This window comes from Dendrobates tinctorius, unplaced genomic scaffold, assembly GCF_039654945.1.
Source record: "Dendrobates tinctorius isolate UK_male_01 unplaced genomic scaffold, ASM3965494v1 ptg000102l, whole genome shotgun sequence".
Classification (NCBI taxonomy): domain Eukaryota; kingdom Metazoa; phylum Chordata; class Amphibia; order Anura; family Dendrobatidae; genus Dendrobates; species Dendrobates tinctorius.
The window spans coordinates 9,332,242-9,353,648 of NW_027361770.1; the positions used below are offsets into that span (position 1 = coordinate 9,332,242).

A 21,407-nucleotide genomic window follows, 5' to 3' on the forward strand; every position below is an offset into this window, starting at 1 on the left:
ATTTTAAAAAACACTTATTTTTAACTTTTTAAAACATGTTTTCAATTTTCTTTTACAAGATTCATTAGCTCCACAAGATAACATGCATAGATAATAAACTACTTCTTATAGGAATCATTCAGCTTAACAGTTTGTGCACAAGCAACTCATATGCTTCCTGTTTTACTTTGTCACACTCCCTAAATGCTGCAATTGACATTTACCATGGCTCAGATAACTTCTTATATGCCAATCTGTTGCTGCTGTGTGTGTGAAAACAGCAGTGAATGAGCAGTGTCAGAAAGATGGAGCTCACAGGCTTTAACTCTGGGGTGAAGACAGTACTGTGTCACTCCATGAGGACATGAAAACAGTGCTGTGACTTGAAGAGGTTACTTTTACCTTTAAAGCTAGCCTGTCACCAGGTTTGGCAGATACGAGTTATGGACAACTGCCTTTCAGGGCTTATCTACAGCACTCTAAAACGCTGTAGAAAAGCCCCTGATCCGACCTGAAAGATATAAAAAAAACAGCTTATTATACTCATCCAGGGGGTCGATCCGGTCCAAGGGGTGTTGAAGGCCCGGCACTTCCCATCTTCTTGCGATGCCGCCCTCCTGCTTGCTTCACAGGCTCCACGACATCACGCTCCTGCGCAGGTGTACTTATCTGCCCTGTTGAGGGCAGAGCAAATTCCTGCAGTGCGCAGGCGCTGGGCCACTCTGACCTTTCCCAGTGCCTGCGCACTGCAGTACTTTGCTCTGCCCTCAACAGGGCAGAGAAGTACGCCTGCGCAGGAGCGCGATGTCAGGGAGCCATCGCAAGAAGGGAGAAGCTGGACGAGGAACTGCAACACCCATCGGACCGGACCGTCCCCCCCCCCCGGGAGAGCAAAACATATTTTTCTTCTCTTGTAGGTTGGACCGGGGGCTATCTACAGCATTATAGAATGCCGTAGATAAGCCCTGAAAGGTGATGGCCATATCTTATATTGGTCAAACCTGGTGACAGGTTTTCTTAAAAGTTTTAAAATGCATAAACAGAAGTCAACATTTATAAAATAGACAAAGAGCATTTACACAAGCACACAATAGTCCCAACAGTACAAAGTTAAAATAAAATGAATAACCTTTTTAGTTGTAACAAGTTTGTTGGGCACATAATTTTGTGGCACTTACAAATAAAAGTTTTAGGGTATGTGCACATGTAAGCCTTTTTTCACGTTTTTACCAAATAAAACGCTTTAAAAACGCTTAAAAGAAGCATCCCATTCATTTTAATGAATTCCGCACTTTGTGCATATTGATGCGTTTTTTTTTCCGGGGAAAAAAACGCATCGCGGAAAAAAAATGCAGCATGCTCATTCATTTTGCGGAAAATTCTGCATTTCTAGCTATTTTCTATGAGACTGGGGCCGCTTCGGAAAAACGCATAAAAAACGCGCGTTTTCTGGGAATGAGTCCGGTTTTCAGTCAGGAATTTTCCTCACACGTGTGCACATAGCCTTACAAGTTCTCCTGTGCTCATTAGTAGATCTTTCCTCACAGGTTGCATGGCCCTCCTGATCTAAAAATGCCAGTATTAACCCCTTCACGACCAATGACGCCACATAGGCGTCATGAAACCTGGTTCAAATCTGACCAGTGACGCCTATGTGGCGTCATGACTTCAAAGCCCCCCTGCGGGTCGGGTGACCGGGGTCACTGAAAGGTCACCCGACCCGCAGATACAGGGGGCTTTGTAATTCACCACAGGGGGCGTGGCTTCGCCCCCACGTGGCTACGATCGCTCTGATTGGCTGTTAAAAGTGAAACAGCCAATCAGAGCGATAGTAATATTTCATCAATGAAAACTGATGAAATATTACAATCCAGCCATGTCCGACGCTGCTGTAGCATCGGACATGGCTGGAGACACCGATTCCACCCCCCCCCACCGGCGATCACCCCCCCGCAACTGAATGACAGCGGCGATCTGCCGCCGCGGTCATCATCTGCCCCCCTCCCATTCCCTCTGCTCCCCGCCAGCCTCCGATCCCCCCCTCACCCCCCCTCACCCCCCCGGTACCTCCTGAGTCCCCCCATCCCTCCCGGTGTCCCTCGGGTCCGGATGATGGGCGCCGCCATCTTTGAAAATGGCGGGCGCATGCGCAGTGCGCCCGCCCGAATCTGCCGGCTGCAGATTCCATTCTTTCATTTTGATCACTCTCACAGTGATCAAAATGAAAGAAAAAGTAAATAAACCCCCCGATTATCACCCCCATAGGTAGGCAGTACTAATAAAATAAAGAAAATATTTTTATTTTTATTTTTCCATGAGGGTTAGGGTTAGGGTTGAAAAGAGGGTTAGGGTTAGGGTTGAAAAGAGGGTTAGGGTTAGGGTTGAAAAGAGGGTTAGGGTTAGGGTTGAAAAGAGGGTTAGGGTTAGGGTTGAAAAGAGGGTTAGGGTTAGGGTTGAAAAGAGGGTTAGGGTTAGGGTTGAAAAGAGGGTTAGGGTTAGGGTTGAAAAGAGGGTTAGGGTTGAAAAGAGGGTTAGGGTTGAAAAGAGGGTTAGGGTTGAAAAGAGGGTTAGGGTTGAAAAGAGGGTTAGGGTTGAAAAGAGGGTTAGGGTTGAAAAGAGGGTTAGGGTTGAAAAGAGGGTTAGGGTTGAAAAGAGGGTTAGGGTTGAAAAGAGGGTTAGGGTTGAAAAGAGGGTTAGGGTTGAAAAGAGGGTTAGGGTTGAAAAGAGGGTTAGGGTTGAAAAGAGGGTTAGGGTTGAAAAGAGGGTTAGGGTTGAAAAGAGGGTTAGGGTTGAAAAGAGGGTTAGGGTTGAAAAGAGGGTTAGGGTTGAAAAGAGGGTTAGGGTTGAAAAGAGGGTTAGGGTTGAAAAGAGGGTTAGGGTTGGAAAGAGGGTTAGGGTTGGAAAGAGGGTTAGGGTTGGAAAGAGGGTTAGGGTTGGAAAGAGGGTTAGGGTTGGAAAGAGGGTTAGGGTTGGAAAGAGGGTTAGGGTTGGAAAGAGGGTTAGGGTTGGAAAGAGGGTTAGGGTTGGAAAGAGGGTTAGGGTTGGAAAGAGGGTTAGGGTTGGAAAGAGGGTTAGGGTTGGAAAGAGGGTTAGGGTTGGAAAGAGGGTTAGGGTTGGAAAGAGGGTTAGGGTTGGAAAGAGGGTTAGGGTTGGAAAGAGGGTTAGGGTTGGAAAGAGGGTTAGGGTTGGAAAGAGGGTTAGGGTTGGAAAGAGGGTTAGGGTTGGAAAGAGGGTTAGGGTTGGAAAGAGGGTTAGGGTTGGAAAGAGGGTTAGGGTTGGAAAGAGGGTTAGGGTTGAAATTAGGGTTAGGGTTGGAATTGGGGTTAGGCTTGTGGTTAGGGTTATGGTTAGGGTTGGGATTAGGGTTCAGGGTCTGTTGGGGTTAGGGTTATGGTTAGTGTTGGAATTAGGGATGTGTTGGGGTTAGGGCTGTGGTTAGGGGTGTGTTGGGGTTAGGGCTGGAGTTAGAATTGAGGGGTTTCCACTGTTTAGGCACATCAGGGGGTCACCAAACGCGACATGGTGCAACCACTGATTACAGCCAATTTTGCGTTCAAAAAGTTAAACGGTGCTTCCTCCCTTCCAAGCCCCGACGTGTGCGCAAACAGTGGTTTACCCCAACATATGGGGTATCAGCGTACTCAGGAAAAATTGCACAACAACTTTGGGGGTCTAATTTCTCCTGGTACCCTTGGGAAAATAAAAAATTGGGGGCTAAAAAAATATTTTTGTGGAAAAAATTTTTTTTTTAATTTTCACTTCTCTGCGTTATAAACTTCTGTGAAGCACTTGGGGGTCCAAAGTGCTCACCAGGCATCTAGATAAGTTACTTGGGAGGTCTAATTTCCAAAATGGGGTCACTTGTGGGGGGGTTTCTATTGTTTAGGCACATCAGGGGCTCTGCAAACGTAATGACGACCGCAGACCATTCCATCAAAGTCTGCATTTCAAAACGCCACTACTTCCATTCCGAGCCCTTACGTGTGCCCAAACAATAGTTCCCCCCATATATGGGGCACCAGCGTACTCAGGACAAACTGTACAACAACTTTTGGGGTCCAATTTATCCTGCTACCCTTGTGAAAAAAAAAATTGCTGGCTAAAAATCATTTTTTTTGAGGAAAAGAAAATATTTTTTATTTTCACGTCTCTGCGTTATAAACTTCTGTGAAGCGCTTGGGGGTTCAAGGTGCTCACCACACATCTAGATAAGTTCCTTGGGGGGTCTAGTCTCCAAAATGGGGTCACTTGTGGGGGGGTTCCACAGTTTAGGTACATCAGGGGCTCTGCAAATGTAACATGACACCCGCAGACCATTCCATCAAAGTCAGCATTTCAAAATGTCACTACTTCCCTTCTGAGCCCCGACGTGTGCCCAAACAGTGGTTCCCCCCCACATGTGGGGTACCAGCGTACTCAGCACAAACTGGACAACAAATTTTGGGGTCTAATTTATCCTGGTACCCTTGTGAAAATAAAAAATTGCGCACTAAAAAATAATTTTTTGAGGGAAATTTTTATTTTTTTATTTTCACGGTTCTGCGTCAAACTTTTGTGAAGCACTTGAGGGTTCAAGGTGCTCACTACACATCTAGATAAGTTCCTTAGGGGGTCTAGTTTCCAAAATGGGGTCATTTGTGGGGGAGCTCCAATGTTTAGGCACACAGGGGCTCTCCAAACACAACATGGTGTCCGCTAACGATTGGAAGTAATTTGCATTTCAAAAAGTCAAATGGCGCTCCTTCCCTTCTGAGCCCTGCCGTGTGCCCAAACAGTGGTTCCCCCCCACATATGGGGTACCAGCGTACTCAGGACAAACTGGACAACAAGATTTGTGGTCCAATTTCTCCTGTTAGCCTTGTGAAAATTAAAAATAGTGTGCTAAAAATCATTTTTGAGGAAAAAAAATTATTTTTTATTTTCACTGCTCTGTGTTATAAACTTTTGTGAAGCACTTGGGGGTTCAAAGTGTTCCCTACACATCTAGATAAGTTCCTTAGGGGGTCTAGTTTCCAAAATGGGGTCACTTGTGGGGGAGCTCCAATGTTTAGGTGCACAGGGGCTCTCCAAATGCGACATGGTGTCCGATAACGATTGGAGCTAATTTTCCATTCAAAAAGTCAAATGGTGCTCCTTGCCTTCCGGGCCATGCCGTGCACCCAAACAGTGGTTTATGACCACATATGAGGTATCTGTGCACTCAGGAGAAATTGCTCAACAAATTTTAGGATCCATTTTATCCTGTTGCCCATGTGAAAATGAAAAAACTGAGGCTAAAAGAAAATTGTGAAAAAAAATTATTTTTTTTTTTTTACAGATCAATTTGTGAAGTACCTGGGGGTTCAAAGTGATCACTATGCATCTAGATACGTTCCTTGGGGGGGTCTAGTTTCCAAAATGGGGTCACTTGTGGAGGAGCTCCAATGTTTATGCACACAGGGGCTCTCCAAACACGACATGGCAACCGCTAAATATTCCAGCATATTTTCCATTCAAAAAGTCAAATGGCGCTCCTTCCCTTCTGAGCTGTGCCGTGCGCCCAAACAGTGGTTTATGACCACATATGAGGTATCGTTGTACTCAGGAGAAATTGCCCAACAAATTTTAGGATCCATTTTATCCTGTTTCCCATGTGAAAATGAAAAAATTGATGCTAAAAGAAAATTTCTGTTGGAAAAATTAAAATGTCCATTTTTTCTTTCCACATTGCTTTAGTTCCTGTGAAACACCTGAAGGGTTAATAATCTTCTTGAATGCAGTTTTGAGTAGCTTGAGGGGTGCAGTTTTTAGAATGGTGTAACTTTTGGGTATATTCTGCCATATAGACCCCTCAAAGTGACTTCAAATGTGAGGTGGTCCCTAAAAAAAATGGTTTTGTAAATTTTATTGTAAAAATGAGAAATCGCTGGTCAACTTTTAACCCTTATAACTTCCTAACAAAAAAATATTTTGTTTCCAAAACTGTGCTGATGTAAAGTAGACATATGGGAAATGTTATTTATTAACTATTTTGTGTCACATAACTCTCTGGTTTAACAGAATAAAAATTCAAAATTTGAAAATTGCAAAATTTTCTAAATTTTCACCAAATTTCTGATTTTTTGACAAATAAACGCAAAAATTATCAACCTAAATTTACCACTAACATGAAGCCCAATATGTCACGAAAAAACGATCTCAGAATCGCTAGGATCCGTTGAAGCGTTCCTGAGTTATTACCTCATAAAGGGACACTGGTCAGAATTGCAAAAAATGGCCTGGTCATTAAGGTCAAAATAGGCTTGGTCATGAAGGGGTTAAAGGGAATCTGAAAAACCTGCCCTAAAGCTTTCATATACACATAATGGCGTAGTTATTAAAGAAACACTCTTTCAAAGTTTTTATCCTCTTAATATATTGCAATCATATTGTATAGCACTTTGTACTTCAAGTGCTCATTTCGCCCTTATACCCAGCTAGTTCTTCTCTTTTCTATGCTTTATGTAGAGACAGGAAGCCGCTTGTCACTGCAGAAATGTTTCATCTCTTCAACTGATGATCCAGTCCTCTGTCAGGGACTTTTGCAGAGACTCATGAGTCATACAGGGAAAATTGGACCTCCTGTTTCTACAGAGAGCTTAGAAGGATTCAGTTAGTCTGTTTTTAATCACGTGATGCCATAGACCTAATGGAAAACAGAGGAATTACCTGAGTAGAAAGGCAAACTGAGCAATTTTACGTACACAGTGCCTTATAGTAATATGATTACTGCAATATTAGAGGATAAAAAAGGACTGCTGATTTAATACTGTTTAATTATTAGATTGTCCAGTTTATCTTTGCACTATCTTAAAATATGCCAGATTTTTTTTAGTGATTTATGCTGTTTGATAAATTAATTCTAATCTACCATGAAAAGGGAAAAAGGTGAGCAGTAGCACTGTATATGCTTACTTATTTTAGGGCTGCATACTCAGAAGCACCCTTTCCCGTGGAGCACACAGGACTTCATTCAATGATAATACAAAAAAAATAAACTAAAATCTGAGATGTGCTAACTAGAAATAAAAAATGTTAAAAGTGCCAAGAATGCTAAAGATTGTCCCAATTTTCTAGATTTACCATTCTAAACAATCCAGAGTGCAGATTTGTATTTTCTTAGAATTGTTGTGTTAGCTGGCACCTGTTCACACATGTTGGGATGTGCTGGTCAGTTTTTCTGTTTGTAGAAATAAAGAATGTTTGGACAATATCAGAAAGGATAGGAAATCCATTCAGGCTACCTGTTCACCTTATGCTGCAATGATGAGCCGTCCTGGATATAGTGCAATATATGCTTTGGAGATGCCTTTTGTCATATAAAGAGGGATCCTTTAGTGTTCTTATACAACTTATTGTGCCCCTTTGTTTGATAAGGCATAAAAAGTATTTTAAACACACACAACAACAACACAAATCTGGTGGAATATATGGAAGACTGATGTTGCTTGCACAAATTTTAACCCAGAGCATTTAGCTCGATAAATATGCCCGATGGCCAGGTCACATGCGCCTCCCATCAACTGACATTTTGAGAACAGGAAACCTCTAAGTCTAGGAGGAAAGTTCAACAAGTACAGATAGTTAATATGCAATATAAAAAAAAGGTGAGGGAGAGTCAGCTCAAACGCTGCATATGCATCAGCATTAGGGAGTTGCACAAATTTGTCAGATTTACTCTAGAAATCCAGTAAAATGGTAACTTGACAGGCTGAAATTCATAGGTAAGTGGAGTTTTTAGTGTGAGTAGAGTATATTTGATGACATTTTTAATTATTTAAAATAAACGTGAAGCTTCACAGCCACTGATAGTTCTTTTCGCAGGAATATATCATTCCCTTTTTTGAGAACATATACTTAGAAACTAGCAAATGCCACGAAATTATTTCCACAAAGTATGAAACTAAAGTTCAACGGTCCAGTCCCTTTAATACTCACCAGTACTGAAAGTCTGAAATCCTTCCCGAACCTAAACATAGAAAATAAAAGAATTAAGCTGGACAGTCCAAAATAGAATTGCCATATTTAGTTAGTGATAACTTAAGAAGCAACAATAAAACTGTACAGGGAAAGAGACAAGACATCAGGCTAATACTTTCAAAAGTGGAAAGTGAAATCAGGATAAAAGAAGCAAAAGGACAATCCAAAGTCAAAAATAAAAAAATGTTTACCAGTAATAAAAGGAGATGCATCATGTATGTAACTATTCCCTGTAGGTACGATAGGGATTATCTTAATGATTGCAGGGGTCCAAACCACTTTTACGCTCATTAATCAAGAGAACAAGGCCATAGCCCTGACAGAATCAAGCAAAGGTCGAGCACAAGCAGCTGAACTCCATTCATTCTCTATGGGACTGCTGGAAACTGAGCACACAGCAATTGGCTCACTCTTAAAAGAGTTAACCCTTCAATAATCTACTGTGATAGCAGCACATGAATAGTTTGACAGAGGAAGAGCAGTCCCTCCGTCAGCCCATTGGCACCTGCAGTGTGTTACTGCAGTGTGCCAACGGTCTCAAATTCAACCGGAGGCCTAGCAATGATCACCGAGTCCGCGTCAGCCCCATTGGGTGCTCCTACAAGATGGGTTTAAAGTGAAGTGCACTACTTAAGTGATCATAGGAATGCATGTTCAAGTCCCTTTGGTGAATTATTAAGTAATGTAAAATTAAATTTTATAAAACCTCCGCAACATAGGTCATATTTTATTGAGAAAATTGCTTTCTTCTCCCTCCCCCACCAAAAAAAAACAAAAAAACATCCTTTTGGGATTGCCGCATCTGCTGTAAACCTACATCACTATCCCAGACTGTGAACACCGAAGAGAAGAACGAGAAAAGAAACACAAAATATATTTACTTCCCACTGTTTTAGGGATATCCCCATTGCTATTACGGGCGGATTTTGTTATTTTATTGAGTCGTGAGCACTGCAATCAATAAAAAGCAGCTGGGTGTCTACTGCCCGTGGCATTATATCAGAGCGGACGTCCACCCACAAAATATCGATATGCTACAGATGATCAGTAACTGACAATATAACCCGACCCCAGTGGCAATAGCAGCACACATAGTGCTAGTATGGCACCGCTGAGGGAAGGGAGTATGAATTGTTTTTATTTTCTATAGGACCCTGAGGGAGGATTAACCAGAGCTTGTCCAGTTGTGAAAACCCCTTTAACACCTTAAACCCAGGGCCTTTTACTGTTTTTGTTCTTTGCTCCACTTTTTCCCAAAGCCATAACTTTTTTATATTTTGGTCAAAATGGCCATGTGAGGGCTTGTTTTTTGTGGGATGAGTTATACGTTTGAACGACACCATTGGTTTTGACATATCGTGTACTGGAAAATGGGAAAAAAAATTCCAAAGTGCGGTGAAGTTGAAAAAAAAAGTGCAATCACGCACTTTTTTTTACCATGTTCACTAAATGCTAAAATTGACCAGCCATTACGATTCTCCAGATCATTACGAGTTCATAGACACCAAACACATGCCTAGGTTCTTTTTTTTATCTAAGTAGTGATAAAAAATTCCAAAATTTAAAAAAAAAAAAAAAAAAAAATTGTGCCATTTACTGACACCCGTAGTGCCTCCATTTTTCATGATCTAGGGTTGGATGAGGGCTTATTCATTGCGTGAATAGCTGATGTTTTTAGATACCATTTTGGTGCAGATACGATCATTTGATTGCCCGTTATTGCATTTTGTTTAAATGTTGTGGCGACCAAAAAAAAAAAAAAAAAAAAAAAAAAAAAAACCACAATTCTGGCATCTTGACTTTTCTCTCGTTACACCATTTAGCTATCAAGTTAATTATTTTTTTATATTGATAGATCGGGCGATTCTGACAGCACCGGTAACAAATGTGTGTATATATTTTTTTTTTTTTTTTTTTAATCGTTTTACTTTGAATGGGGAAAAACGGGAGTGAATTAAACTTATATTATTTTTATATTTTTAATTTTTTTTTTTTTTAACGTTCTGCATGCTTTAATAGTCTCCATGGGAGACTAGAAACTGAAGTTGTCCGATCGCCTCTACAACTCACACGCGATGATCAGATCTTATGTATGTACCAGAAATGCTCACACGCCGACCAACGGGCGGCGCTCATAGCAATCCGGCAATGACAACCATAGAGGTCTGCTGGAGACCTCTGGTTGTCATGCCAACTTATCGGCGACCCATGGTCATGTGACACGGGCGCCGATGGACGGGATGAGATTGATAGCGGCATTCAACGGGTTAACAGCCGCCGGTGGATCACGATTCCACCCGTGGCTGTTGCGGGCACATGTCAGCTGTATATATCAGCTGACATGTGAAAGGAAAGGTTCGGGCTCAGCACTGGAGCTCGCACCAATCAGGGGGAGTCAGACATCAGGGTACTATTATGCCCGATGTCAGAAAAGGGTTAATTAAGGTCTCACACACAGCTAGTGGTTTAAAATGACAGACTCATGGTTTGTCTCCATCTACTTGGGAACTCTCTTTACAGAACTTTAACCCCTCCCTTCATCCCCGAGCCTGTTTTCACCTTCAGAACTACGCCAAATTTTACAATTCTGACCAGTCAATTTATACGGTAATAACTCTGGAACGTTTCAACGGATCCCACCGATTCAGAGACTTTTTTGTGTGACATATTGTACTTCATGATGGTGGTAAAAGTTCTTCAGTATGCTTTGCGCTTGTAGGGAAAAAAAAAACAAAACGGAAATTTGGAGATAAATTATGAAAATTTTGCAATTTTCAAACTGAGTTTAAAAAGGTCATAAAAATAATGTGTCACAATCGTGAATAAGTAACATTTCCCACGTGTTTACTTTACATTAGCACAATAAAAAAAAAATGTTAAAAGTTAGAAGGGTTAAAAAGTTGACCAGCAAGTTTTAATTTTTCCAACAATTTGTATAAAACTTTTTTTTCTTATAGGGACCACATCACATTTGAAGTGACATTGGGAGGGCCTACATCACAGAAAATATCCAAAAGTGACACCATTCCAAAAACTGCACCCCTCAAGATACTCAATACCACATTCAAGAAGTTTATTAACCCTTTACCCCTTCAGGTGCTTCACAGGAACTAATGGACTGTCGAAGGAAAAATAGAATTAGACTTACCGGTAATTCAGCTTCTAGGAACCTTCCAAGACAGCCACCTTGGAGGTTGTCTCCCCGCCCTAATGGGGGACAGGAAACACAAAGAGGTTAAATAACCCTCCCCTTCCTGCTACCTCCAGTGTTTTTTCTGGACATACAAGCATGAATAGTTACCGCCAGTAGAGCAGGAATCGTCCGGTAAAGATATTAGATAGGGAGGGAAATTAGTGCTGTCATGGAAGGTTCCTAGAAACCGAATTACCGGTAAGTCTAATTCTATTTTCTCTAGTCACCTTCCACGACAGCCACCTTGGAGTTATACCAACACTAATTTTTAGCGAGGGACCATGGCTTGCAGAACGCGTCTGCCGAATGTTAGATCCCTATTAAAATTCAGTCTGTATTGTCTGGTAAAGGTGTGTACAGAGGACCAGGTGGCAGCTCTGCATATCTGCTCCAAAGACGCGTTCTCTCTTGCTGCCCATGATGAAGCGACTGATCGAGTAGAGTGGGCCTTTAGCGTCTCAGGAGGAGAGAGATTTCTTGATGAATATGCCAGGGAGATGGACTGCTTGATCCAGCTTGCTATCGTGTTTTTTGTTGCCTTCTTTCCCTTGTTCCGTCCTGAATATTGAAAAAACAGGTTCTGGTCGATTCTCCAATCCCTGGTTAGTTCAAGGTAATGGAGAACCACTCTGCGGACATCCAGGGTGTGGAACTTCTCTTCCTTCGTATTAGAAGGATTCGGGCAGAATGAGGGCAACACAATATCCTGACCTCTATGGAAGTCTGACACCACCTTGGTCATAAAGGAGGGGTCTAAGCGCAGTACTATACTGTCTGAGTTGAGCAATGAGGTATGGTTCCTGTATCGATAGGGCCTGAAGTTCCCCTACCCATCTAGCAGTGGTGATTGCTACGAGAAAGACTGTTTTGAGTGTGAGGATCTTCAATGAAATTTCTGACAAGGGCTCAAAATGGGCCTGTGTTAGGCTATTCAGCACTATATTAAGATCCCAGGGGGGAACCCAACTAGGGAGTGAAGGCCGTAATTCTACCTGCAGCGGTCATGAATCATTTGACCCAGCGGAGTCTGGCTAGGTCCTGGTCAAAAAAGGAGCTAAGGGCAGATACCTGTACCCTTAGCATGCTTGGAGTAAGTCCTAGCTCTAACCCTTTTTGCAGGAAACCTAGGACCTGGGAAATATTGAGATGGAAGGGATCAGGAACCCGAGGAAGACACCAAGACGAAAATGTTTTCCATATTTTGCTGTAAATAGCATTTGTTGCTGGCTTTCTACTTTTTTGAAGGGTCTGGATTACTTCATCCGATAGTCCTTTGGCCCTCAGAATATTGGCCTCAATAGCCAAGCCGCTAGTCTTAATTTGCTGGGGTTTGGGTGCAGTAAGGGACCCTGGAACAGGTCGGTCGGTCTTTTGGGGTAGGAGCAAGGGACCCTCCAGGGCCATGTCCAACAGGGCGCTGTACCAGCTCCGTCCTGGCCACATAGGAGCCACCAGGATTGTTGTGACCTTGTCTTCTCTGATCTTTGCCAGCATAGGGATTGGAGGAAAGGCAAAGGCCAGTCTGAAGACCCATGGATGAGCAAACGCATCCGTCCCCCAGGCTCCGTACGTGGGACTGAGGGAGAAATAGGTTGTCGTTTTTGCGTTTTGCGCATTTACAAATAGATCGACTTCTGGGTCTCCCCATCTCGAGGTCAGAGACTGAAAGATCTCCTGATTCAGACACCACTCTCCCGGATGGACATCTTTCCTGCTTAGGAAGTCCGCCTGGATGTTTTCTGACCCCTTCAGGTGCACCGCAGAGATGGATAGAAGGTGTTTCTCTGCCCAGAGGAAGATTCTTGCTGCTACTGTCTTCAGACTGGCGTACTTGGTGCCCCCCTGGTGTCTGAGATATGCTACCATGGTTACATTGTCGGAGTATACCCGAACCTGATGGTTCCGTACAAGGGATGACGCGGCTTTCAGTGCTTCTTCCACTGCCTTCAATTCCCTTAGATTTGAGGATCTGGATCTTATGTTCTAGGATCATTGTCCCTGGAAGTAAGATTCCTCCACCACGGCTCCCCAACCTCTCAGACTGGCATCGGTACAAAGTATTTTCAGAGGAAGCTGGTCCCAGCTTATTCCTCGCCTCAAGTTCCGGTAATTCAGCCACCACACAAGGGCTGTTGTTACGCGTCCTGGAAGTTGAACCCTTGTTCGGATACTTCCTTGCATTTGCCAGGACGTATGACTGAAGGACTCGCATTTGTGCCTGTGCCCTGGATACCGCCTGAATACACGACGTCAGGGAACCCAGGATAGACATGGCGTCCCTCAGAGTAGATGTCCTTAGTTCTCTGAACCGCATTATTCTCTGACGAAGGTCTGATTGACGATCCTCGGGGAGAAAGGACGTCCTCTTTTCTGAACTCTGCAGGGTAATCAATACAGAGGAGGACAATTTTATATTACAGGAGGATTTATGTAAACTAGAAGCTTGGGCTGATAAATGGCAAATGAGCTTTAATGGGGATAAATGTAAGATCATGCACTTGGGTAGAACGAACAAGATGTATAATTATGTGCTTAATTGTAAAACACTGGGCAAAACTGTCACTGAAAAAGACCTGGGTGTATGGGTGGACGACAAACTCACATTTAGTGGCCAGTGTCAGGCAGCTGCTGCAAAGGCAAATAAAATAATGGGATGCATTAAAACAGGCATAGATGCACATGAGGAGAACATAATTTTACCTCTATATAAGTCACTAGCGCGACCACACTTGGAATACTGTGCACAGTTCTGGTCTCTGGTGTACAAGAAAGACATAGTTGAACTGGAACGGGTGCAGAGAAGAGCGACCAAGGTTATTAGGGAACTGAGGGGTCTGCAATACCAAGACAGGTTATTACACTTGGGGTTATTTAGTTTGGAGAATCGAAGGCTTAGGGTTGATCTTATTACAATGTATAAATATATGCGGGGACAGTACAAAGACCTTTCTAATGATCTTTTTACTCTTAGACCTGCGACGGGGACAAGGGGGCATTCTCTACGTCTGAAGGAAAGAAGGTTTAAGCATATTCACAGACACGGATTCTTTACTGTAAGAGCAGTGAGACTATGGAACTCTGCCATATGATGTTGTAATGAGTGATTCCCTACTAAAATTTAAGAGGGGACTGGATGCCTTTCTTGAAAAGTATATTACAGGGTATATACACTAGTTTCCTTATTATTGCGTTGATCCAGGGAGCTAGACTGATTGCCGTATGTGGAGTCGGGAAGGAATTCTTTTCCACCAATGTGAAGCGTACTGTTTGCCACATGGGGTTTTTTTGCCTTCCTCTGGATCAACATGTTAGGGCAGGTTAGGATAGGACATGGGTTGAACTAGATGGACTTAAAGTCTCCCTTCAACCTTAATAACTGTTACTATGAATCTAAGAGGATTCCCAGGAATTTCTTCCTTGGGGAAGGATAAAGGTCCGACTTCTGGAGATTCGTGATCCAACCTAGGGATTCGAGCATCTGCACGTCTTTGATACGTCCTGGTTCAGCCGGGGTATCGATAGAGCGACAATGAGCAGATCGTCTAAATATGGCACAAAGCATATTCTCTGAAGACGGAGAGAAATGACTGCTTCCCTCATAATTTTCGTAAATACCCTTGGCGCCGGGGATACGCCAAATGGGAGGGAGTGGAACTGGAGATGGCTGATCCCCTGGTCGTGTGAGACCGCGAACCTCAGGAACTTCCGGTGATCCGGATGAATTGGGACGTGGTAATAAGCGTCCCTTAGGTCTATCGTGGCCATCTGCCATCCTTGTCCGATGAGAGGGATTGCCGATTTTACTGATTCCATCTTGAACCTCCGGTATTTCATGAAGCGATTCAGGGGTTTCAGTTTTATGATAAGCCTGTGTTTCCCGGAGGGCTTCTTTACCAGGAATAAATGGGAGTAATGTCCTCTGCCTATTTCTTGTGGAGGTACATACGAGATTACTCCTTCCCGTAATAGATCTTCTATCTGAAGAAGTAGGACCTTTTGGAGACTTGGGGACTGTGCAGGGGTGACTCTTAACGCATGTGGGGGGGACTCTCGAACTCCAGTTTCAGCCCTGACTGTATAGTACCAAAAAGAGCAAATGAAGGAGCAAGATCAAAATTATATTAAAAACACAAAATTTATTATATATTATTTTTTAAAAACACAACATATAGCATCACAATAATAAGAGTGCCAAGAAATAGGGACAAAAAAAGGTACAAAGAAGCCTGCAGGTGCAGCCCCCAACGCTAGAATATAATTGATACAGAATTTGTACTATAATATACAAAGCATTTATATTCCCATGTATAGCTAGATACGTTAATAGGAGGGCACAAAAATCATCAAATAGCAATCAATTTGTGTGGCCATTCAGTATATAAATAGATAAATAAGAATATATGAAAAAATATCCAACTGAGCTCCACCATAACTGAATAACTGCATCCAAATTGTCCCTCACTAATGTACCATCAGACGCCTATAAAATATATGGGTGAATTACCTGCCGTCATGATGTAAGGAGGGGTGCTGCCTACCTTGAAACACCTCGACGCGCGTTTCATCGCCGCTATGCAGTTTAGCTTTTTTCGTGCCCCTCCTTGTCCGTGGGGAGGAACGATCGCCTGACCCCATGCTGTTAAAGGATTTCCCAGGTTGCTGGGTGCCGATGCGCGTCCTCCATCACAGGGAACGCTGGAGGACGTGAACCGAAGTGCGCTCCGACGTCACTTCCGGTTGGGCGCCCGCCCCCTCCTGACGCGCGCACTGGCCTCCGTACAGCAGCGTGGGAGGAAGGAGGAAGCCGGGGAGCTAGCTAGAGGACCCCGGATGGCAATATACCGCCCCGCTTTACCCCGGAGGGCGCAGGAGGGGCGGACCAGTCCCGAGTCACAACGGGAGGTGGAGACGGGAGCAGCGACGTGGAGGAGGAGGAGGCGAATCCCCCCGACCTCGGCTGCCCAGCTGTGAGTATCTAGGAGCTCCGTTCGCTGGCCATGGCAGCCCCTTGTAACCTCTTCATGCCCCAGTGAGGGACAGGAAAAAACACTGGAGGTAGCAGGAAGGAGAGGGTTATTTAACCTCTTTGTGTTTCCTGTCCCCCATTAGGGCGGGGAGACAACCTCCAAGGTGGCTGTCGTGGAAGGTGACAAGAGAAATATAAACATTTAACTTTTTTTCATAAAACTTTAATTTCAGAAGCAAATTTTTTTCTTTTCTCAAGGGTAACAGGAAAAAATGCACCCCAAAATTTGCTGCGCAATTTCTCCCGAGCACGCAGATACCCCATATGTGGGGAAAAACTACTGTTTGTGTGCACAGCAGGGAAAGAGCGCCATTTGTCTTTTTCACAACAAAATTTGCTGGAATCATTAAGGGACGCCATATTACATTTGGAGAGCCACTGATGACCCTCAACAGTGGATATCCCCCACAAGTGACAATTTTGGAAGCTAGACCCCTCAGGAAAGTTATCTAGATGTGTGGTGAGCACCTTGAACCCCCAGGTGCTTTACAGACGTTTCTAACGCTGAGCGATGAAAATAAAAGATTACATTTTTTCCACAAAAATGTTTTTAGCCACAAATTATTTTTTTTTCCACAAGGATAACAGGAGAAAGCACTACAAATCTTGGGGTCCATTTTTTCCCCTGAGTACACAGATATCCCATATGTGGTTTAAAACTACTTTTGATGGCTCAGTGCAAAGGTCAGAAGGGAAGGGAAAACCCTGAGGAGCCAGAACAGCAGAACCAGGGAGTGCAGATTTTCCTAGAATAGTTTGCCGACTCCATATACAGAGACCCCCATGTGCTAGAAGTACAGAACCCCCCTCCCCTCCTCCTCAAGTGACAACATTTTGGAAAGAATACCCCTTTGGGAATTTATTTACATTAGTAGAGACGATTTTCACTGCATGGGTGTTTTCCAGAAATAAGCAGGGGATGATGCTGAGTGAAAATTGCAAACTGCCATTGCGGTGCCCAGTACATGCTTCTGGAGACATGCACCCATAAATTAGGTGAGCTCTCATCGCTACAGAAATGACAAAACATGTGGACGCAAAATGTGGTTTAGGCACACTGGGGTATTTGGATTTGGGTGTTCAGAATTCTCCAATTTTCTTTAGGGGGCGAGGAGCCATTGCACTTTTCCAAAGCCTTTGCACTACGAGTAATATTGAAGCCTTAAACATTTCTGTTAACAGATGATGGACCTGAGCGGGGGACTTGCTTTTTTGTGGATCGAGTTGAAAATTTTATTGGGAATATGTTACATAGTAACTGCAATAGTGACAGTATTAAAACTTAACTTTTAATGTTATAAATAAAAAGCTACCAAAAGATAAGTGAAAAGTGCAATTATAAAACTCACTAAATCCAATTGTCACAGACTATACGTAGAGGTATCTGTATATATCCCACAACAGGTCACATCTGACCCTCAGATAAACAAGCCCTACATCTATATTTGAATGTGAGGTCTTGGTTTCTATTCTTCTGCAGCATGCCCATATGGTGCTAATAGGTCCCCTAAAAAGTTACGTTGTGACGAAACGAGTCAGGATGCACAGGGACATTATAGGGCTTTTTTTATCTGAGGGTCAGATGAAGACTGTCAGAACAGTAATACCCAAAAATGACACCATTCTAAAAACTGCACCCCCCCACAAGGTACTCAAAACCACATTCAAGAAGTTTACTAACCCTTCAGGTGCTTCATAAATTTTCCTTTATACCTAATTTTTAACAAAATAAAAAATTGTGCAAGGGTAGCAGGAGAAAATGGACCATAAAATTTGTTGTGCAATTTCTCCTGAGCATGCAGATACCCCACATGTGAGGGACATCTACTGTTTGGACACACGGCAGGGCTCGGAAGGGAAGGCGCACCATTTCACTTTTTGAATGTAAAATTTGCTGGCATAACTAGTGTACACCATGTCATGTTTGGAGAGCCCCGATGTGCCTAAACAGTGGAAAACCCCAACAAGTGACATCATTTTGGAAACTAGAACCATTAGGGAACTTATCTAGATGTGTATTGAGCACCTTGAGCCCCCACAGGTGCTTTCACAGGAGTTTATAACATTAAGCCTTGAGGCGAGTACCCACATTTTTCCGAGATATATTTTTTTTAGCTCCAAATTTTGCATTTTCATGAGGGTAACAGGAGAAATTGCACCATACAATTTGTTATGCAATTTCTCCTGAGTGCGCAGATACCCAATATGTGGAGAAAAATAGCAGTTTAGGTGCATGGCAGGGCTTGGAAGGGAAAAAACGCCATATTATAGTGCAGATATTGCTGCACTTGTTTGAGGGTGCCATGTTACATTGATAGAGCCCATAAGGTGATAACACAGCAGAACCCCCCCCCCCCATAAGTGCCCCCATTTTACAAACTAAACCTCTCTGGATGAATTCATCTAGGGCTGCAGTGATTATATTAACACCACGTGTCACAAACTTTTATACCATTGGGCAACGAAGATAAAAATGTTTACATTTTTACCATCAAGATTTTGTGTTAGCCCCAAGTTTTACATTTTCATACTGGCAAATGGCACCAAAATTTGTCCCTCAATTTCTACTGAGCGTGGCAATACCCCATATGTGGCCGTACAGTACTACTTAGCCATACGGAGAGACTCGTTACTTGCTTTCTGGAACACACATTTTCCTAGAATAGTTTGCTAATTCTATATAATGGGCCCCTAAGTGATAGAAAAGCAGAAACCCCTCTCAAGTGACCCCATTTTGTAAATTATAAACCTTTGGGAATTTATCTACAGATGTAGTGACGATTTTGACTCCATGGGTGTTTTCCAGAAACAGGGAGCAGTGGATGTTGCCGAGTGAAAATTGCAAACTACCGTCGTACTGACCACTACATTATGCCCAGCTCATTCTTCTGGAGACACGTACCTGTAAATTAGGTGAACTCTATCACTACAGAAACGCCAAATATGTGGGTGCTAAATGTGATTTACGCACACTGGGGCTCAGAGGGGGAGGGAGGCATTAAGCTTTGGAAGTGGAGAATTTTTGAATTTCTTTTGGCAGGTGAGGAGCCATTTAGCTTTTCCAGAGCCTTTGTGCTACCAGTAACATGGAAGCTCCCTATATTTTCATTAGATGACAGACCTGAGTGAGGGATTTTTTTTGTGGATTGAGTTGAAGAATTTTACATAACGTTTGGGATCACATTTATCTGGCGCTCTACGCTGAGCACTTATATCGGGGTTTCTATCTAAATCGTAACGTGACAGATGAAACCCCGATGGAACCATTCACTATAATGAGGCAGCAGTTACTCTGGACTCCATCTGGCCTCTGTTAGCGGTGTCCTTTTAAGAAGTGCACAAAACTGTGGCCGACAGCACTTTTACGAGATTTATACAGGAACTCCGTCATAAGCGCTAAGCGTAGAGCACAGGATAAATGTGAGCAGAGCTTTACTGCGATCTTTGAAAGGAAGAATGAAAAAAAAAAATCAACAGCATGTGAAGAAATGGTATTTTTTACGCCGTTACTCATGCAGTATAACTGCGACTTTATTCTTCGGGTCAGTGCAATTGCACCGATACCAAATTTATATTTTTGTTTTTTGGCTGCTGTCACACACTAAAAGATGATTTTTATTGTGAAAACAGTATTTGCATCACCATATTTTGAGAGCTACAATATTTCCATATTTCAGCCGACAGTCATGCTATGGCTTGTTTTTTTGCGGGACGAGCTGACGTTTTTATTGGTACAATTTTCGAGCACGACATTTTTGATCGCTTTCTATTCCGATTTTTGGAAGACAGAATTAACAAAAACCAGCAATTCAGGAAAGCAAGGCAGCTTTGTCGGGTCAGTACGATTACAGCGATACACAATTTATATACTTTTTTTTATGTTTTGTCGCTTTTACACAAATTATTTTATAGAAAAAAATAATTATTTTGCATCGCTTTATTCTGAGAGCTATAACTTATTTTTTTGCTGATGGAGCTGAATGATGGCTGGTTTTTGCAGGACAAGATGAGGTTTTCAGCAGCACAATTTTTATTTACATTCATCTTTTTGATGTGTGTTTTATTGCAATTTTTGTTTGGCGGTATGATAAAGCATTGTTTTTCCCCTTTTTTTATTTTTATTTTTTTACGGTGTTCACTGAAGGGGTTAACTAGTGGGACAATTTTATAGAGCAGGTCCTTACGGATATGGCGATACAAAATGTGTACTTTTATTTTTTTTTTTTTACATAAATGTATCTATTGGAAAAAAAAAACTTTTTTCTTTGAGGATTTTTAAAAAGTATTTTTACACTTAATTCTCTCCCCCCCTTTTTTTTTTTTTTTTACATTGTCCCTTCATGCAAAGTCACTGTATGGGGTCAGATCGCTGATCTGATACTCTGCAGTGCAGAGTACCATTTCAGCATCTGACAGGCAGGGAAGGCAGCATGTCAGTGCCTGCTCTCAGGAAACACTCACAAGCCACCTTCCCTACAGGACCCTGAAAGACCCCGCAGTCATCTTGCAGCCATGGAGACCATCAAGACAACGCGACTAGATTTCCCTGCGTGATGCTCCTCTATGCCGCTGTGACTACTGACAAATGAAAAAAAAACAAACAAAAAAACGCACACACTGAAACTGTATGTTCACATTTAGAAGAAAAAAAGAAACATTCTGAAAATCCTGCTTTTACAAATGCATTTTTGCAAAAACCAGTAGATGAAAAATACTTGCAGGTTCTTGTGAAAAGAAAAAAAAAAAAAACAAAAAAAAAAAACAGTGTAGCTAAAAATGGCAAGTTTAAAAGTATCTAGTCCGTTTTTGTACAAAAACACTGCAAATAGATGTTAACTAGTAAAAAAACAAAAACAGAATGGAAGCATTTGAATAGGTTTGACGATGTTTCTATTTTTCTAGCATGTTTGCGTTCTTAACCCCTTCATGACGGAGCCCTTTTTCATTTTTGCATTTGGTTTTCAGTCCCCTTCTTCCCAGAGCCACAACTTATTTATTTTTTCGTCAATATGGCCATGTGAGGGCTTGCTTTTGCAGGTCAAATTGTACTTTTGACCAACACCATTGGTTTTACCATATCGTGTACTCAAAAATGGGCAAAAAAAAATTCCAAGTGTGGTGAAACTGCAATTTTTTTTTTTTTACCATGTTCACCAAATGCTAAAACTAACCTACCAATATCATTCACCAGGTCGTAACGAGCGCATAGGC

General features: G+C 42.5%; 1 protein-coding gene across 1 annotated transcript in view; it reads right to left on the minus strand.

Annotated features, from left to right (window-relative positions):
• Positions 1–21,407, minus strand: part of LOC141099724 (uncharacterized) — a 166,756-nt gene that overhangs the window by 62,698 nt on the left and 82,651 nt on the right. Inside the window, exon 8 of the mRNA XM_073587724.1 lies at positions 7,936–7,966. Within this exon, the coding sequence (XP_073443825.1) occupies positions 7,936–7,966 (31 nt within the window). The remainder of the gene's footprint in view (positions 1–7,935; positions 7,967–21,407) is intronic.